At 37.5% G+C, this 15053-nt stretch overlaps 2 protein-coding genes across 4 annotated transcripts in view; both read left to right on the top strand.

Annotated features, from left to right (window-relative positions):
• Positions 1-4752, top strand: part of c1d (C1D nuclear receptor corepressor) — an 11196-nt gene extending 6444 nt beyond the window's left edge. For 2 of the 3 annotated variants that reach the window (XM_017461857.3, XM_017461858.3), the window contains exon 5: positions 4148-4752. In XM_017461857.3, the coding sequence (XP_017317346.1) occupies positions 4148-4321 (174 nt within the window). In that variant the 3' untranslated portion in view covers positions 4322-4752. 3 annotated transcript variants of the gene reach the window in all.
• Positions 4753-10127: 5375 nt separating this feature from the next.
• On the top strand, positions 10128-14558 carry LOC108261046 (tubulin beta chain). Its single transcript, XM_017461860.2, has 4 exons — positions 10128-10391; positions 10676-10784; positions 10896-11006; positions 12199-14558. Exons 1-4 carry the CDS (start codon positions 10335-10337, stop codon positions 13251-13253), a joined length of 1332 nt encoding a protein of 443 aa, XP_017317349.1. The 5' UTR covers positions 10128-10334; the 3' UTR covers positions 13254-14558.
• Positions 14559-15053: the final 495 nt, after the last annotated feature.

Below are 15053 nucleotides of genomic sequence, written 5' to 3'. Positions count from 1 at the left end.
CTAACAACTAGGGATGCACTGAAATGAAAATTCTTGGCCGAAACCGAATTTAATGAAAAACTTGGCTGAATACCGAACACATTTTTTTAAATCACGTTTTTTCCATTTATTTTGCCAATTTTTTTCACCATTGCATAAATTAAATAGTCAAAATGTGCTTTTTACTATTTTGTCTTGCTTTTCAAAGCAAAATTCAATTACAAAAACTACGACTTCAAAATATTTAACACTGAACATTTTTTTTTCATTCCAGCAGGCATAGGCTACCAACAAGGCACAATATAACTTTAAATAAATAAATTAGTAAAATAAAAATATTTTTATGTGAAAATATTTTCTTGAATAGCCTATGTTAGGCCTATAACTGACTGCTAAAAGAATGTAATACTCTGTAGCCTACAACAAAAAAAGTGCATTGACGAGTGCAAAAAATGGTTCTATTCGGTTATATACAGCTGATTATATTCGGGATATAAACCGCTCGCGTCCCTGTACACCTCGCGGAGTAGTACATATAGTTCATAGTATAGTAGATATAGTATAGTTAGATATGTTGTTAATGTTATGTTCCTTGATGGATTTAGTTAGTTTAAACTATAGATTAGGTCATTTAGTCCCCGCTGGTTTTTCCGCTCCCAGTCCATAGTACCAGTTCATGTTTCTTGTTTTGTGTTTTGATCCTGTTTTCTGTGACCGTGACTTTGATTCCTGCTTTGCCCCGTTTATGCCTGTGTGCCGATCGCCCGACCCTTTGCCTGCCTGTAATTTGGATTTCTGCCCTTAAATAAATAAATAAATAAATACGTCTTTACCTGCACCTGCTTCCGTACTCTACATCTCGCGACGTGACAGAATACTCCGCATAGTGTACAGAGGTGTATATATCCCGAATATAATCAGCGCTAAGCGCTGGCAGCTGAAAACAATAAAACCACACTCCCGAACAACAACCAATGACAAAATAGGGAGGAGACAGAACAGAAACAAAACAAACACACGTGTCCACAGTAAACAATGTCATGGTTGTCGACATTTGAAGAGCATGCGCTCGCTGAGCACTCGTGCACGTAGCTCGTGCATGCGCGCGCTGCCAGAAGGGGAGATCGTGACATTCGCGCATCTCACTCTGGTTGCTAGGCTATTTGGTCGCGTCATCAAACACGTCATTGTTCGGTCAAATTTATTCTGCCTTTTCACTTATTTGGCCGAACACCGAAAGTGTTTTTTTTGCTATTGTCGGCCGAATAATTTCGGTTGCCAAACTTTCGGTACATCCCTACTAACAACTGTACTTGTAACCAGATATACTGTGCTTAAACTATAATTAATTGCTGTAATATGCTACACATTGCTTATTCGTAAGCTTCAGTGATGGCTCTTTTTAGGTCATTGCTGGCTTACAGTGTTGAATGAATGGATCACAATCTATTACCATTCCAAGAATGCAACAGCTAGTTAGTAAACTGGTGGAATACTTCCTGTCTATTAACAACTAGAAAAGATACCCTATAATTACATATTACATAATATGCTGCAAGGCTATTAAACGAAAATCAACAAAATATTTTTTTTAAGTCTCTCATGAAGAGAGGCTGTTTAATGAAAAGTAATGTCCATCATGAAAGAATGGATAACTTCGCTAATGATTTGTCACAGTGTCAGGCAGCCAATTAGAACTGATTTCCATAAAAATTAGTTAGCCAATATTTGAGGTTACAGTTGGGCCCATCCACAGCTGACAACAAGAAAAAGTATTCGTGTGAGCAGTGAGTGTAGGGAATGATTTTTGCCTGTGCTTACAGATCTGTACCTACGAGTTCTCCCCTTTCCACATGTGTACATCTATGTTCCTCTCACAATTGTAATTTACTGCATGTGAGCATAAATAATGTGTTCAAATATTTGCCACGAATCTGCTGCTATAATGTAGCCAGGTGTTTCCGGTGCGTAAGCACCGGCCCGTATAGCAGAGGGGAGGGAAGCGATCTGATTGACCGGGAGGAGGGTCTGACTGACTTGGAGTGAGAGATACTTTGCCGAAGCAGCAGCGCAAAATTTTTTTTCGGTTCATTGTGAAACTGGCAGGACAAATCAGACTGTGGTGGGCTGCCACAATCCAGATAATTAATGGGAAACGCCGATTTAGTGTTTGTCACTGTTCTATTATGCCATAACTGTTGCATTATATGGCCATTAGATGGCACTGTTTAAATTTAACCAGTGTTCGTTGATTTTGATTTGTTAGTTGGAATGCCATAATAGGGTTTAGAGGTCAGTGTAGCCATCTTGGAAGAAACTACGACTGTGTCCAAAATTACATACTACCCTACTACATGGTAGGCAAAAAGCAATATGCCAGAGGGGTAGTATTTGCGAATTTTCAGTAGGCGAGAAATACCCGGATGATGTACTGCTTCTGGAGAGATTTTGCAGTATGCAACCGATGGACACTACGCGAGTCAAAAATCCCATAATATAATTGGTGCGGACAAGTTCAGAAAAAAAAAATCACAGAATACAGTGCGTTGGCTCTTTTTAAGTATTAAACTTTGGTTAGACAGGACTTGTTTAACAATACCTGAATAAATTAACTTGTTGAAGGTTTAAACAAGAAAACAGTGTTTGAAACCTTTTTGTGAGCTCTATCATGCTTTAGCTGGCCAAGCTAACAGCAACAAATTTACCTCAGCCTGTTAACACTGCCCACATTAAATTGCTAATTCAGTTAATCTTCTGGATGTGCATTTTGCTGTTATTGCGGTCACTTTAATCTGATTTTTGTGTTTATGATGATGTGGAAGGTCACATGACAATACCAACATGGCGGCTGTAGTATGTCCAGGATTGTAGTTGTCATACACACACTGATTAGTACGTACTGTTTCAGCAGCCGTGCAGTAGGGACTGCATCGAATGCACTATGTACTGTCACAGTACACAATTTTGGACACGTGCTTGTAATTGAGAATTTACTTCTGTCCATCCTCACATTTTGTGCTTTTGATGTCATCTTTTGTGAGTAGAACTTTCTGATGTTGTATTTTTGCCTCGAAGAATATTTCTTGAGTTATTTTTCTGAACTTGTATAATTCAAGTATAGAAATTATACTAAAGTATAATTAGTCATATGGGTTATTTATCCTAATTTTGTGTGAATATTGCTTTGTACGTCAGTTGTGTGCCATGTAAACATACTGATATGCTTAGTTACTAAGAATGTGTAATTACTGTTTACATTTCACACCTTCAGTTCAGCTTATTCTGGTCTCATCTGTTTAACTAGTTGTGTTAAACCACACACCATAAGGACAGAATATATAGTTTCTCTGGTAGGCTTTTGAAATAATATTCTGATTTAAAATTGTGCATTGGGTAAATATACTCACAGAGCACTTTATTAGGAACTCTGTACTAATACTGGTTAGGGCTCCCTTTGATCTCAGAACAGCCTCGATTCAATGGCATGGATTCCACAAGATATTGGAAATACTCCCTTTGAGATTCTGGTCCATGTTGACATGAATGCATCATCCTGCAATTCCAGCAGATGCATTTTCATGCTGCGAATCACCTGTTTAACCACGTCTAAAAGCCAGATTAAGAGGACGTTTGCATTGTGGCATGGTGCATTATCATGCTGGGAGTAGCCATTAGAAAATGGGTAAATTGTAGCTGTGAAGCCATGCACATGGTCAGCATCAATAGTCAAATAGGCTGTGGAATTCAAGCGATGTTTGTTTGGTATTAACAGACCCAGAGTGTTCCAAGAAAACATTCCCCACACCATTACACCAGCCTGGACTGTAGAGATTGCTGTGTGTAAAAATCCCAGGAAATCAGCAGTTAGGGTTAGCTGATTAGATAATTGCATTGCATTGAGTAGGTGTACAGGTGTTTCTAAGAAAGTGCTCCATGCATGTACATATTACCAATATATATTGAAATCATATGAGATGGAGAAAAAAAATATTGTGATAAGACCCATTATTTTTGCTCCTAATTTATTGTGACCATGACACTTGAACTTGACAATGGATTTTGACAAACTGCTGAAGCTGTAATACTTAACATGATCTTTATTATTTAGGATTTTATCAATAAATTTTGATTGTTAAAATCACATCATAGCTAATTTTAAACTCAACAGGAGAGAATCCGGACCAACATGAACAGGATAAAGGAGATCACAGATAAGAAACAAGCAGCTTGTCTGGACAAAGATGCAGCATCTCGGTTTGTCAGGAATGCACTGTGGGTTGGAAAGGACACCAAACCCAAAGACAGCATGGGGAAGCACAGCAAGCCAAGGAAAGGAAACTGACTTGAGGAGCAACTCAAACTGCTGGGACTGTACTATACACACGCGCACACAATGTATCGTCATCATTGATGTGCTTTCTCTCATCATTGTTCCATTTCTTCTTTTAGGCCTCTGTTTTGCCTGGCAGCAGGTTGAGGTTTGGTATTGTCAATGTAATTTTGTTGACTTACACATTTTATGATAAGATTTCAGTGGGAAGTAGATATTTACAAACAGTCTACATGAAGTTGTAATGGTAATGAGATCTCATGCATGGTTGTTTTTTTGTTTGTTTTTGCACATATCCAAGTAAACATTCACATCTACTTATGTCCATTCTCGAGGAGACGCTGACCGAAGTTCTTTTGTTTTATGAGAATTTGCCTAGAAACACAATTCAAGCTGTGATTACTATGTGAAATGTTTTTATTAAAATATAAATATTCTAACCACTTTCAGTTCATTGTATGTGGATGTGAAAACATGAAAGAAGTATAATCATGCTTTTATTCTTCTGCATTAAATGCTTTATTTTGGTCAGAGTCACAAGAGATCAGGAGCCTACTCTGGGAACACTGGGAAGGAGGTAGGAATACACACTGGATGGGATGCCAATTTATCACAGAGCACCGTGTGTGTGTGTGTGTGTGTGTGTGTGTGTGTGTGCGTGCGTGCGTGCGAACACACACCCACACCAGCAAGTTTTTGGGAAGTGGGAGGAAGCAGGAGAACCTATCCATCCATACATTTTTTTTTTTTTTTATTCAGGCTTTGACCAAAAATACAGAAAATGCCATTTTGAATTATATATAAGCAGTGGGGGGAAATAAGTATTGAACGTGTGAATTTTTTTCAGTAAACTTATTTCCAGTGTGATTATTCACATGAAGTTTTCTCCAGCCATCAGTATTAACTCAAGAAATCTGGAAATATTAAGAATTCACAACATTAAAGTCCATAAGAGAGAAATAGTTTGTATATTTTGTGAAACATTATTTTGACAGGTCTAGGTCAAAGGTCAAGATTATTAACATCAATCATATTTATGTTGACAGGTCTTGACAGGTGTAGGTCAAAGGTCATCACCAACCGTCATTATCTTGACTGGTGTAGTTAAAGATGTATATTGTTACACATTCTTTACTATTGATTAATCATTGATTTTGACAGGCGTAAGTCAGTGGTCATCACCAGCTGTCATTATCGTAACAGGTGTAGGTCATTACCAACTGTCATTTTCTTAAGTTGTCATTAACAATCATCACCAACTGTAATTTATCATAACAGTTGAAGATTAAAAATGGATGATGTTACACGTTCTTTCCCATACATTAGTCATTGATCTTGACAGGCATAGTTAAAGATATATAATGTTACATGTGTTAGGTTTGTTGTAATCTGTTGTGTTCCCACACATCTGTTTAAATATTTAGGCCATAGATAATTGATTATCAGTAGTAAACTTTAAATCCAGTTCTGGTGCATTCCCACACACACAAACACACATGTTCTTTCACATAGAATGTATTCATACATAGTATGGTCATGTGCATTCCACACACATACATACATAAGGCTGATGAAATAATAAATAATTAATTTCCGTACACATCCAACCAAAAATATGACACACACACATTCTTTCACATAGAATGTATTCATTCATAATATGGTCGTGCATTACACACACACACATCCAAGTAAAAATAGGACACACACACACACACATCCGACCAAAACCATGACTCTCTCACACACACATACATGCATGCATATCCCGTTTATGCTAACACTCCTGAGCCAGGTCAAAAGTTCATCACCAGCCATCATTATGGTACATGTGTTAGGTTTGTTGTATACTGTCGCGTTCCCACACACACAAGTTCTTTCACATAGAATGTATTCATACATAGTATGGTCATATGCATTCCCACACATATACATGCATATCACCTGTTTAGGCTATCACTCCTGAGATAGGTCAAAGGTCATCACCAACCGTCATTATCTTAACAGGTGTAGGTCAAAGATTAATAACGGTGGTCCTTCACATAGATCCATATGTTCAACATTTAAAGATGATGTTTTAAAAGAAACAGGTGTTTCATCCATAATGATAAAAAAAGAAAAAAAAAGAAAAATGGTTGTACTCCAATGTGAAATAAATCGGTGGAGACACACTGAGTACATTTCTGTTTCACAGTATAGGTTCCCCACCCTTAATGTAGTGTGACAAATGTACATACCCTCTGTGACTACATTGCTTAAGGTTTAAACATTTTTATTTTGTGATGGCAGCAAACAAAACTGTTGTACATTTGGTATCTGGTGATTTTAGAATTAGGCCCCAACTGTCAAATATGTTTTGTGAATGGCTTTGTCAGGCAAAAAGCATGATGGCATGGAAAGAGTATATAAGAGTAATTGGGGTGATTTAATGCTTAGGAGTTCAACAGTACTTTGACTTGGGAACATTCCAACATGGCTCTCAGAGAAGCATTATCTAAAGTACGTATATATAATATAGATCAGATCACCAGTCTGTCTGTTTACCCACTCCTGATCTGGAGTCAAAGTTATTACTTTTTATTTCCTTGTATGGGTTTATGACAGTGAGCAGTCATATACACTATAAGTCAAAGGTATAGAAGCAGGAGAGTTATCTTTAAAGGTTCCAAAATAATTGAACAGTTAAGGCATATTTCCAACAGAACAGAATATTAGACATTTAATGTAAACTAGTGCAAAAAAAATTCTCTCATATTTCAGTGAAAATATTTTTCCATATTAAATGCATTATATTAGAAATGATAACAGTCTTTGCTGATAAGTTACAAACTCATACTTTATAATAATTTGTTTAGGAGCATCTGAATCTGGCAAAAAAAACCAACAACCTTTTATTGCCTTTAGGAATACATTAAAAGTTAATAAACAAATTAGGAAGAAATGACTTGTACACAACTGCTGCGGGTATTAAGTCAAAACATTTTGTTCAAACTTTAGCATGATCCATAGAGTAGCAGAAACTTATGGCACCTTATGAATACCATGTGAAGGATTAAGCATATAAGGCAAAAAGTAATATAAGATATATAAGAATATATTTATAAAATATAAGACATTATAAGGACGAAACATAATATTATTTAACAAGGTCTGCCATTCAGCCCTCTTAAGTGTAAGGGCATTATCAGTATTGTGCGGCAGTTGGGACAGTAGTTAGCTTTCAGATGTCAGATGAAAAACAACTTTTTGGGTCACAGTGCCAAACTACTGGCAGAATATTTGATCCTTCTTTTTCGGGCTGAAGGACTGGCATTTATTTAATAGACAGATTGCACAGCCATATACTTGGTCAGAGGATTTAGGAATTTCTTTAAGAAAGGTTAATTGTTTTTGTTCTTTTAGCATAGCTTCAGTTTGTATACTTACTTTGGTTATTTCTGTTTTAGGCCCACTGCTTTTTACTTTATATATGCTACCTCTAGGTTAAATTATTCGTAAACATGGAATTAGTTTCCACTGTTATGCTGATGATACACAGTTGTATTTTTCAGCGGAGCCAGAGGACAGACCGCAGCTTAATAAAGTTGAAGAATGTGTAAAGGAAATTAGACGTTGGATGCTAACTAACTTCCTTTTACTTAATTCTGATGAAACAGAAGTACTTATATTAGGATCACGTGTAACTAGAAGTAAGCTTTCTGATCACATAGTAACTCTGGATAGCCTTTCTGTTTCATCATGTACAGCAGTACAGTGCATCTGGAAAGTATTCAAAGCACTTCACTTTTCCCACATTTTGTTATATTACAGCCTTATTCCAAAATGATTAAATTAATTATTTTCCTCAAAATTCTATAAACAATACCCCATAATGACAACATGAAAGAAGTTTGTTTGAAATCTTTGCAAATTTGTTAAAAAATAAAAACAAAAAAAGCACATTTACATAAGTATTCACAGCCTTTGCCATGACACTCAAAATTGAGCTCAGGTGCATCCTGTTTCCACTGATTATCCTTGAGATGTTTCTACAACTTGACTACCAGCTGTGGTAAATTCAGCTGATTGGACATGATTTGGAAAGGCACACACCTATCTATATAAGGTCCCACAATTAACAATGCATGTCAGAGCACAAACCAAGCCATGAAGTCCAAGGAATTGTCTGGAGAACTCTGAGACAGGATTGTATTGAGGCGCAGATCTGGGGAAGGGTACAGAAACATTTCTGCAGCATTGACGATCCCAATGAGCACAGTGGCCTCCATCATCCGTAAATGGAAGAAGTCTGGAACCACCAGGACTCTTCCTAGAGCTGGCCGGACGGCCAAACTGAGCGATCGGGGGTAGAAGAGCCTTAGTCGGGGAGGTGACCAAAAACCCGATGGTCACTCTGACAGAGCTCCAGCATGTCTCTGTGGAGAGAGGAGAAACTTCCAGAAGAACAACCATCTCTGCAGAACTCCATCAATCAGGCCTGAATGGTAGAGTGGCCAGATAGAAGCCACTCCTTAGTAAAAGGCACATGACAGCCTGCCTGGAGTTTGCCAGAAGGCACCTGAAGGACTCTCAGACCAAAGATTGAACAAAAATTTAACTCTTTGGCCTGAATGGCAAGCATCCTATCTGGAGGAAACCAGGCACCAGTCATCACTTGGCCAATACCATTCCTACAGTGAAGCATGATGGTGGCAACATTGTGCTGTGGGGACGTTTTTCAGCGGCAGGAACTGGGAGACTAGTCAGGATTGAGGAAAAGATGAATGCAGCAATGTACAGAGACATCCTTGATGAAAACCTGCTCCAGAGCACTCTGGACCTCAGACTGGGGCGAAGGTTCATCTTCCAACAGGACAACGACCTTAAGCACACAGCCAAGATAACAAAGGAGTGGCTACAGGACAACTCTGTGAATGTCCTTGAGTGACCCAGCCAGAGCCCAGACTTGAACCCGATTGAACATCTCTGGAGAGATCTGAAAATGGCTGTGCACCGACGCTCCCCCTCCAACCTGATGGAGCTTGAGAGGTCCTGCAAAGAAGAATGGGAGAAACTGCCCAAAAATAGGTGTGCCAAGCTTGTAGCATCATACTCAAAAAGACTTGAGGCTGTAATTGGTGCCAAAGGTGCTTCAACCAAGTATTGAGCAAAGGCTGTGAATACTTATGTACATGTGCTTTTTTTTGTTTTTTATTTTTAATAAATTTGCTTTAATAAATTTTGCTAAAGATTTCAAACAAATTTCATTCATGTTGTCATTATGGGTTATTGTTTGTAGAATTTTGAGGAAAATAATGAATTTAATCCATTTTGTAATAAGGCTGTAACATAACAAAATGTGGGAAAAGTGAAGCGCTGTGAATACTTTCCGGATGCACTGTAGGAATAGTAAATTGGTGTGTGATTTCATGAAAAGAAAAGTTTGTTTAAATTTGTTTACTGGATATAGGCAATGTAACTGCTTAAATACCTCCATGAAAATGTCTTCATCATTTGAGCTGTTTGCACGAATGGTGTGTTTGACTCAATGTGTCTGAGGGAAGTTAATGCACGTAGCAGGATAAATGGAAATAAATCTTCATACTGAAGCACAGATAAAACAGAACAGAATAACAGTGCAGGGATGCTTACTGTTTTTATGGATGTGCATGTGTGCTCCCTTGCTGAAACAGTTATTCAAATGCATTGTACAGTATATAATGCAATGTAAAGTTTTGTTTGTTTTTTGTTAATTAGAGGGTGGAGTTAGATTTCACTAAACAATTTCAGCCATAGTTGAACAAAGAAGAACCTTCACAAATATCGATAAAATGTCATTGAGCCATTTGGAGTCGAAAGAGTCGGATCTTATTGGTGAGCTGAGCTGAATCTGATCTGATTCACAAAAACGAGTCAGAATTCCCGTCACTATAGAGACGGAACGCATTTTTTGGTGGCTAATCAAAGTCCGTGATACAACACGCTTACAAGTGTGAGGACGAGTGTGTTTGAGGTTAAGGTTTGTGTTTAGTAAACGCTTCTTAAAATGAGGGAAATCGTTCACATGCAAGCTGGTCAGTGTGGGAATCAAATTGGTGCAAAAGTAAGTTTAAACCATGAATATTATTACAATTCTTACCGTTTAGTTTTATTAGTTGGTTAACTTCAGTGGAAAAAAAGTGGTGAACTGAACATTAACTACGACGTGGCTGATTTATTTCAGGGTTTAGGTCAAAAATAGCTTCTTTTTTGTTTGTTTGTTTTTATTTGAAATTGCTACCGATGACTTGACTGCGCTGCTCGAGCTATCTTGTTTACATTACGAACACGCTGTAGTAACCGCTGACTATAATAACGGTCTGGTTTTGTAATTTGATGCTGTTGTAGTTTTGGGAGGTGATCAGTGATGAACACGGAATCGACCCGACCGGTACCTACCACGGTGACAGCGACCTGCAGCTGGAGCGGATTAACGTGTATTACAACGAAGCCACTGGTAAACCCGGCTATTCATAGCTTCACTTTTTGTCCAAATAAGCTTACGGTTTAATTACTCACCTTAAATGCTTAACTGGATGTAGTGATAGTGTGTCCTGTGGTGAAACAGGTGGAAAGTATGTTCCCCGGGCTGTACTGGTGGACTTGGAGCCAGGGACCATGGACTCTGTAAGATCTGGTCCTTTTGGCCAAGTCTTCAGACCAGACAACTTCGTTTTTGGTGGGTGACAATTATATTTCATTTTATTTTTAATGATTGAAATATATATCCTTGTTTGCTCATCTCCTTTGTCACATTGTGCATGACTCAGGTGTACTGATCACATTGTGATATATTTATTTATTTTGGTTTAGGTTTTTTCCCCTGCCTCTGAATTTTGGCTAAATGGTGGGATGATTAAATTATTTTTAAAAAATTATTAAAATGATGATGATGATGATAATAATAATAATAATAATAATAATAATAATAATAATAATAAATACTGTTTGCAAAGACATGCCCATTTTCTGTAAACCAGTCAAATTCTGATTTCTAATCTCCATACCCAAACCCAAATATGCAGTTTCACTCTGAAATAAGTCCCATTCCCTTACATATTGTCTTCAGATCCTTCACAATAATTCAATATTATACAAACAGCTTACCTAATTCCTTTTTAGACAGTCTGTTGTCACACATACACAGTGCATGAATGCACAAGTTTTTGTTTTTAAGGGGTTATGGAGAGATCTGGGATATCCAGGGAATATTTGAGCAAGTAATATGTAGAATTTCCTAAATGATTAAATGTGTGAATGAGCAAAGTTTTACTTTTCAGAATCCTTCAAAATATTGTAAGACTGTTCAGCTGTCCTGTTGAACCCGTGAATGAAAACTAAGTATTTCTTACATGGCCTTTAAAGTGCTACTGATATAAAATGTTCTTCTAGTTGGTGGTGGGGGGAGATGGCTGGATACAGATGTAAAATATCTGCCCTAAAGTAATATTTTGCCCAACATGAACACAGCTTTTTATTTATTATATCTTGTGTCTGGGCCAAATTTTGTTATGCACATAAGCAACACTGAATGAGTGGATGAATGCAGGCAGAGGGTCCAGTTTACCAAATATAATACAAATTTAGAGAAATAAGGGAAAAAAATGCAAGGTGACATTGAATGAAGATTGAATAGTAGATTTTTCTCATTTTAGATATGTAGGTCATAACCAATGTATATAACATATATTTCTTAAGGTGTATCTAGAAAATTAAAAAAAAAAATGCATTCAAAGATCTGGATATTTTCTTTTGGATAGTAATGCATGTATTAAGCACACATTTTTATATAGTTCGCTTTAATTGTTTAAAATGGCATGTTTGTGGTGCCTTTATGTTGTAATTTAGCCTTATTGTCCTGCATTTCACAGGTCAGAGTGGTGCTGGAAACAACTGGGCCAAAGGCCATTATACTGAAGGTGCTGAGCTGGTGGACTCAGTGCTGGATGTTGTGCGTAAGGAGGCTGAGAGCTGTGACTGCCTACAGGGCTTCCAGCTCACTCACTCCTTGGGTGGGGGCACCGGATCGGGCATGGGCACACTGCTCATCAGCAAGATCCGTGAGGAGTATCCCGACCGCATCATGAACACGTTCAGTGTTGTACCATCTCCTAAAGTCTCAGACACTGTGGTGGAGCCCTACAATGCCACTCTGTCTGTGCACCAACTGGTGGAGAACACCGATGAAACGTACTGCATTGATAATGAAGCACTTTATGACATCTGTTTCCGTACTTTAAAGCTCACAACTCCCACTTATGGCGATCTCAACCATCTTGTTTCTGCCACCATGAGTGGTGTAACCACCTGCCTCCGTTTTCCTGGGCAGCTCAATGCTGACCTGCGAAAACTGGCTGTAAATATGGTGCCCTTCCCTCGTCTGCACTTTTTCATGCCTGGTTTTGCCCCACTCACCAGCAGGGGGAGCCAGCAGTACCGTGCGCTCACCGTGCCTGAACTAACACAACAGATGTTTGATGCGAAGAATATGATGGCAGCGTGTGATCCACGTCATGGCCGCTACCTGACCGTGGCTGCTATCTTCCGGGGCCGCATGTCTATGAAAGAGGTGGATGAGCAGATGCTCAATGTGCAAAACAAAAACAGCAGCTATTTTGTGGAATGGATCCCCAACAATGTCAAAACAGCTGTATGTGACATCCCACCAAGAGGGCTTAAGATGGCTGCCACCTTCATTGGCAACAGCACAGCCATCCAGGAGCTGTTCAAGCGCATCTCGGAGCAGTTCACAGCCATGTTCAGGAGAAAGGCCTTCCTGCATTGGTACACAGGAGAAGGAATGGATGAGATGGAGTTCACTGAGGCAGAGAGCAACATGAATGATCTTGTGTCTGAGTACCAGCAGTACCAGGATGCCACAGCTGAAGAGGAGGGCGAGTTTGAGGAAGAAGAGGAATTGGCATAAATATGTGTTAATCTTTCACATGTTCATATTTTCATAATTCTGTCTTTCTGTTCCTTTCAAACTTTCTAATAAATGTTTAACTTGGGCAACTTGGCTCATTCTTTGCTATTTTTTCACTAAATCATTCAGTAATTTGATAGTCCAGTGTCCTTTTAGTTCTCATATAGTTGCACAGAATTATGAATATTATATTTAGATTTTTTTGCCTTGTCTAAATTCTAACCTCAGATATGATTTTTACATAAAGCAAAAATATTCAAATAAAATTTTGTTGTGAAATTGGGCTTTAAACCAAAATGAGATAAAGGGTGTTGATTTCTTGTACTGCTTAATTGAACAAATCTGGTCACATAGTGGGGGGTGGTTGGGGGGATCTATGTGAATACAGCAAGAAGCTTCATCAGCTGTGCATAATCTTTATTTCCTTTAGTTTTATATAAATGTGAAGTCAGGTGCGGCCATTGTGTGTAGAGAAATTCCAATGCTTAAATATGAATCATATTACAAGTTTTTTTTTAAACTCTCAAAACTAAGGGTTTGTGTACTCAAAGTTCTGCCTTTTATATTTATGTGAACACTAGTTAAGTATTTTAACTGCCATCTCAAGTTAGATTTGTATTTATTTAGTTTGACCTTGATATTGTTAAATGAAAATGCTCACTTTATTATGAATAATGATTACCCTGACCCTGTGTAGGATAAACAATTTGGAAAACGGATGTATAATTATTACTTGTAATGAGTCTATGTGTTAGACATAATACATAGCAATAATACAATGATAAACTTTTTTTTAAATGATTAATTCAAATAATAGAAATTTGTAAACACTCTTTATTTTAGGGGGGGGCTAGGCTGGATGGAAGAACATACCACCATTAAATGTAGCCTACAAATTGTAAAAACAGGAATAAAATACAAATCGATGAATTTCTTGTTAAAAATGCTCTGTAGTCTTTCAGGGCCATGTGTCTTACAACAGATTGGCTATACCTAAACATACACACTACAGTATTAACTAGTATTTAAAAATGGCATGTAACCTATAGTATAATATTTCACAATTGTTTAGGAAGTTAGTAGGCACATTGAGTGTATTTCTCCAGCAGATGGGGCTGTTGTTTTGTCTTTAATTTATTTATTCATTTTCATATGGTTCATTTACATGTGATTCATTTACGTGTGATTCATTTACATGTGATTCATTTTCATGAGATTCATAGTCATGAGATTCATATTCAAGTGTTACATTTTCATGTGATTCATTTACGTATGATTAAATGTGATTCATTTTCTGGTGATTCATATTCAAGTGCTACATTTTCTGGTGATTCATTTATGTATGATTCATTTACATGTGATTCATTTACCTATTTGTTTCTCTGTAAATACAGTTTTAGACTGTGATATTACAAAGGTTTTTCCAGATTATTACTTGCTACACTGTATGAGATAACCCCAGTAAAATTGCCTGAATTCTATAATATAATTTGTTCACCATGTTAGGTTTAATTCCTCTAAAAACAGATTCGCAATTAAATAACATTACATCTTTCAAAGCATTGGCATGTTCTGCTTTCTCTCACAATCCTCCAAACACCCACACTAAAAGTCTCCATAAACAAATGAGACAGCAGTGTATCCTACAAAAACCAAACGTTGTCCACAATGTGAAAACAACTCGGAGAGTAAGCCGAAGTAACCAACAAAATTACCAAGACTGATAAACAGTCTGCACACAATAATAAATATAATGTCCTTACCTTTTAAAGACTTGTAACAAATAATATAACAGTGTAG

The sequence above is a fragment of the Ictalurus punctatus genome, chromosome 3 (genome assembly GCF_001660625.3).
Source record: "Ictalurus punctatus breed USDA103 chromosome 3, Coco_2.0, whole genome shotgun sequence".
NCBI lineage: Eukaryota > Metazoa > Chordata > Actinopteri > Siluriformes > Ictaluridae > Ictalurus > Ictalurus punctatus.
This window is presented reverse-complemented; position numbering and strand designations above follow the sequence as displayed.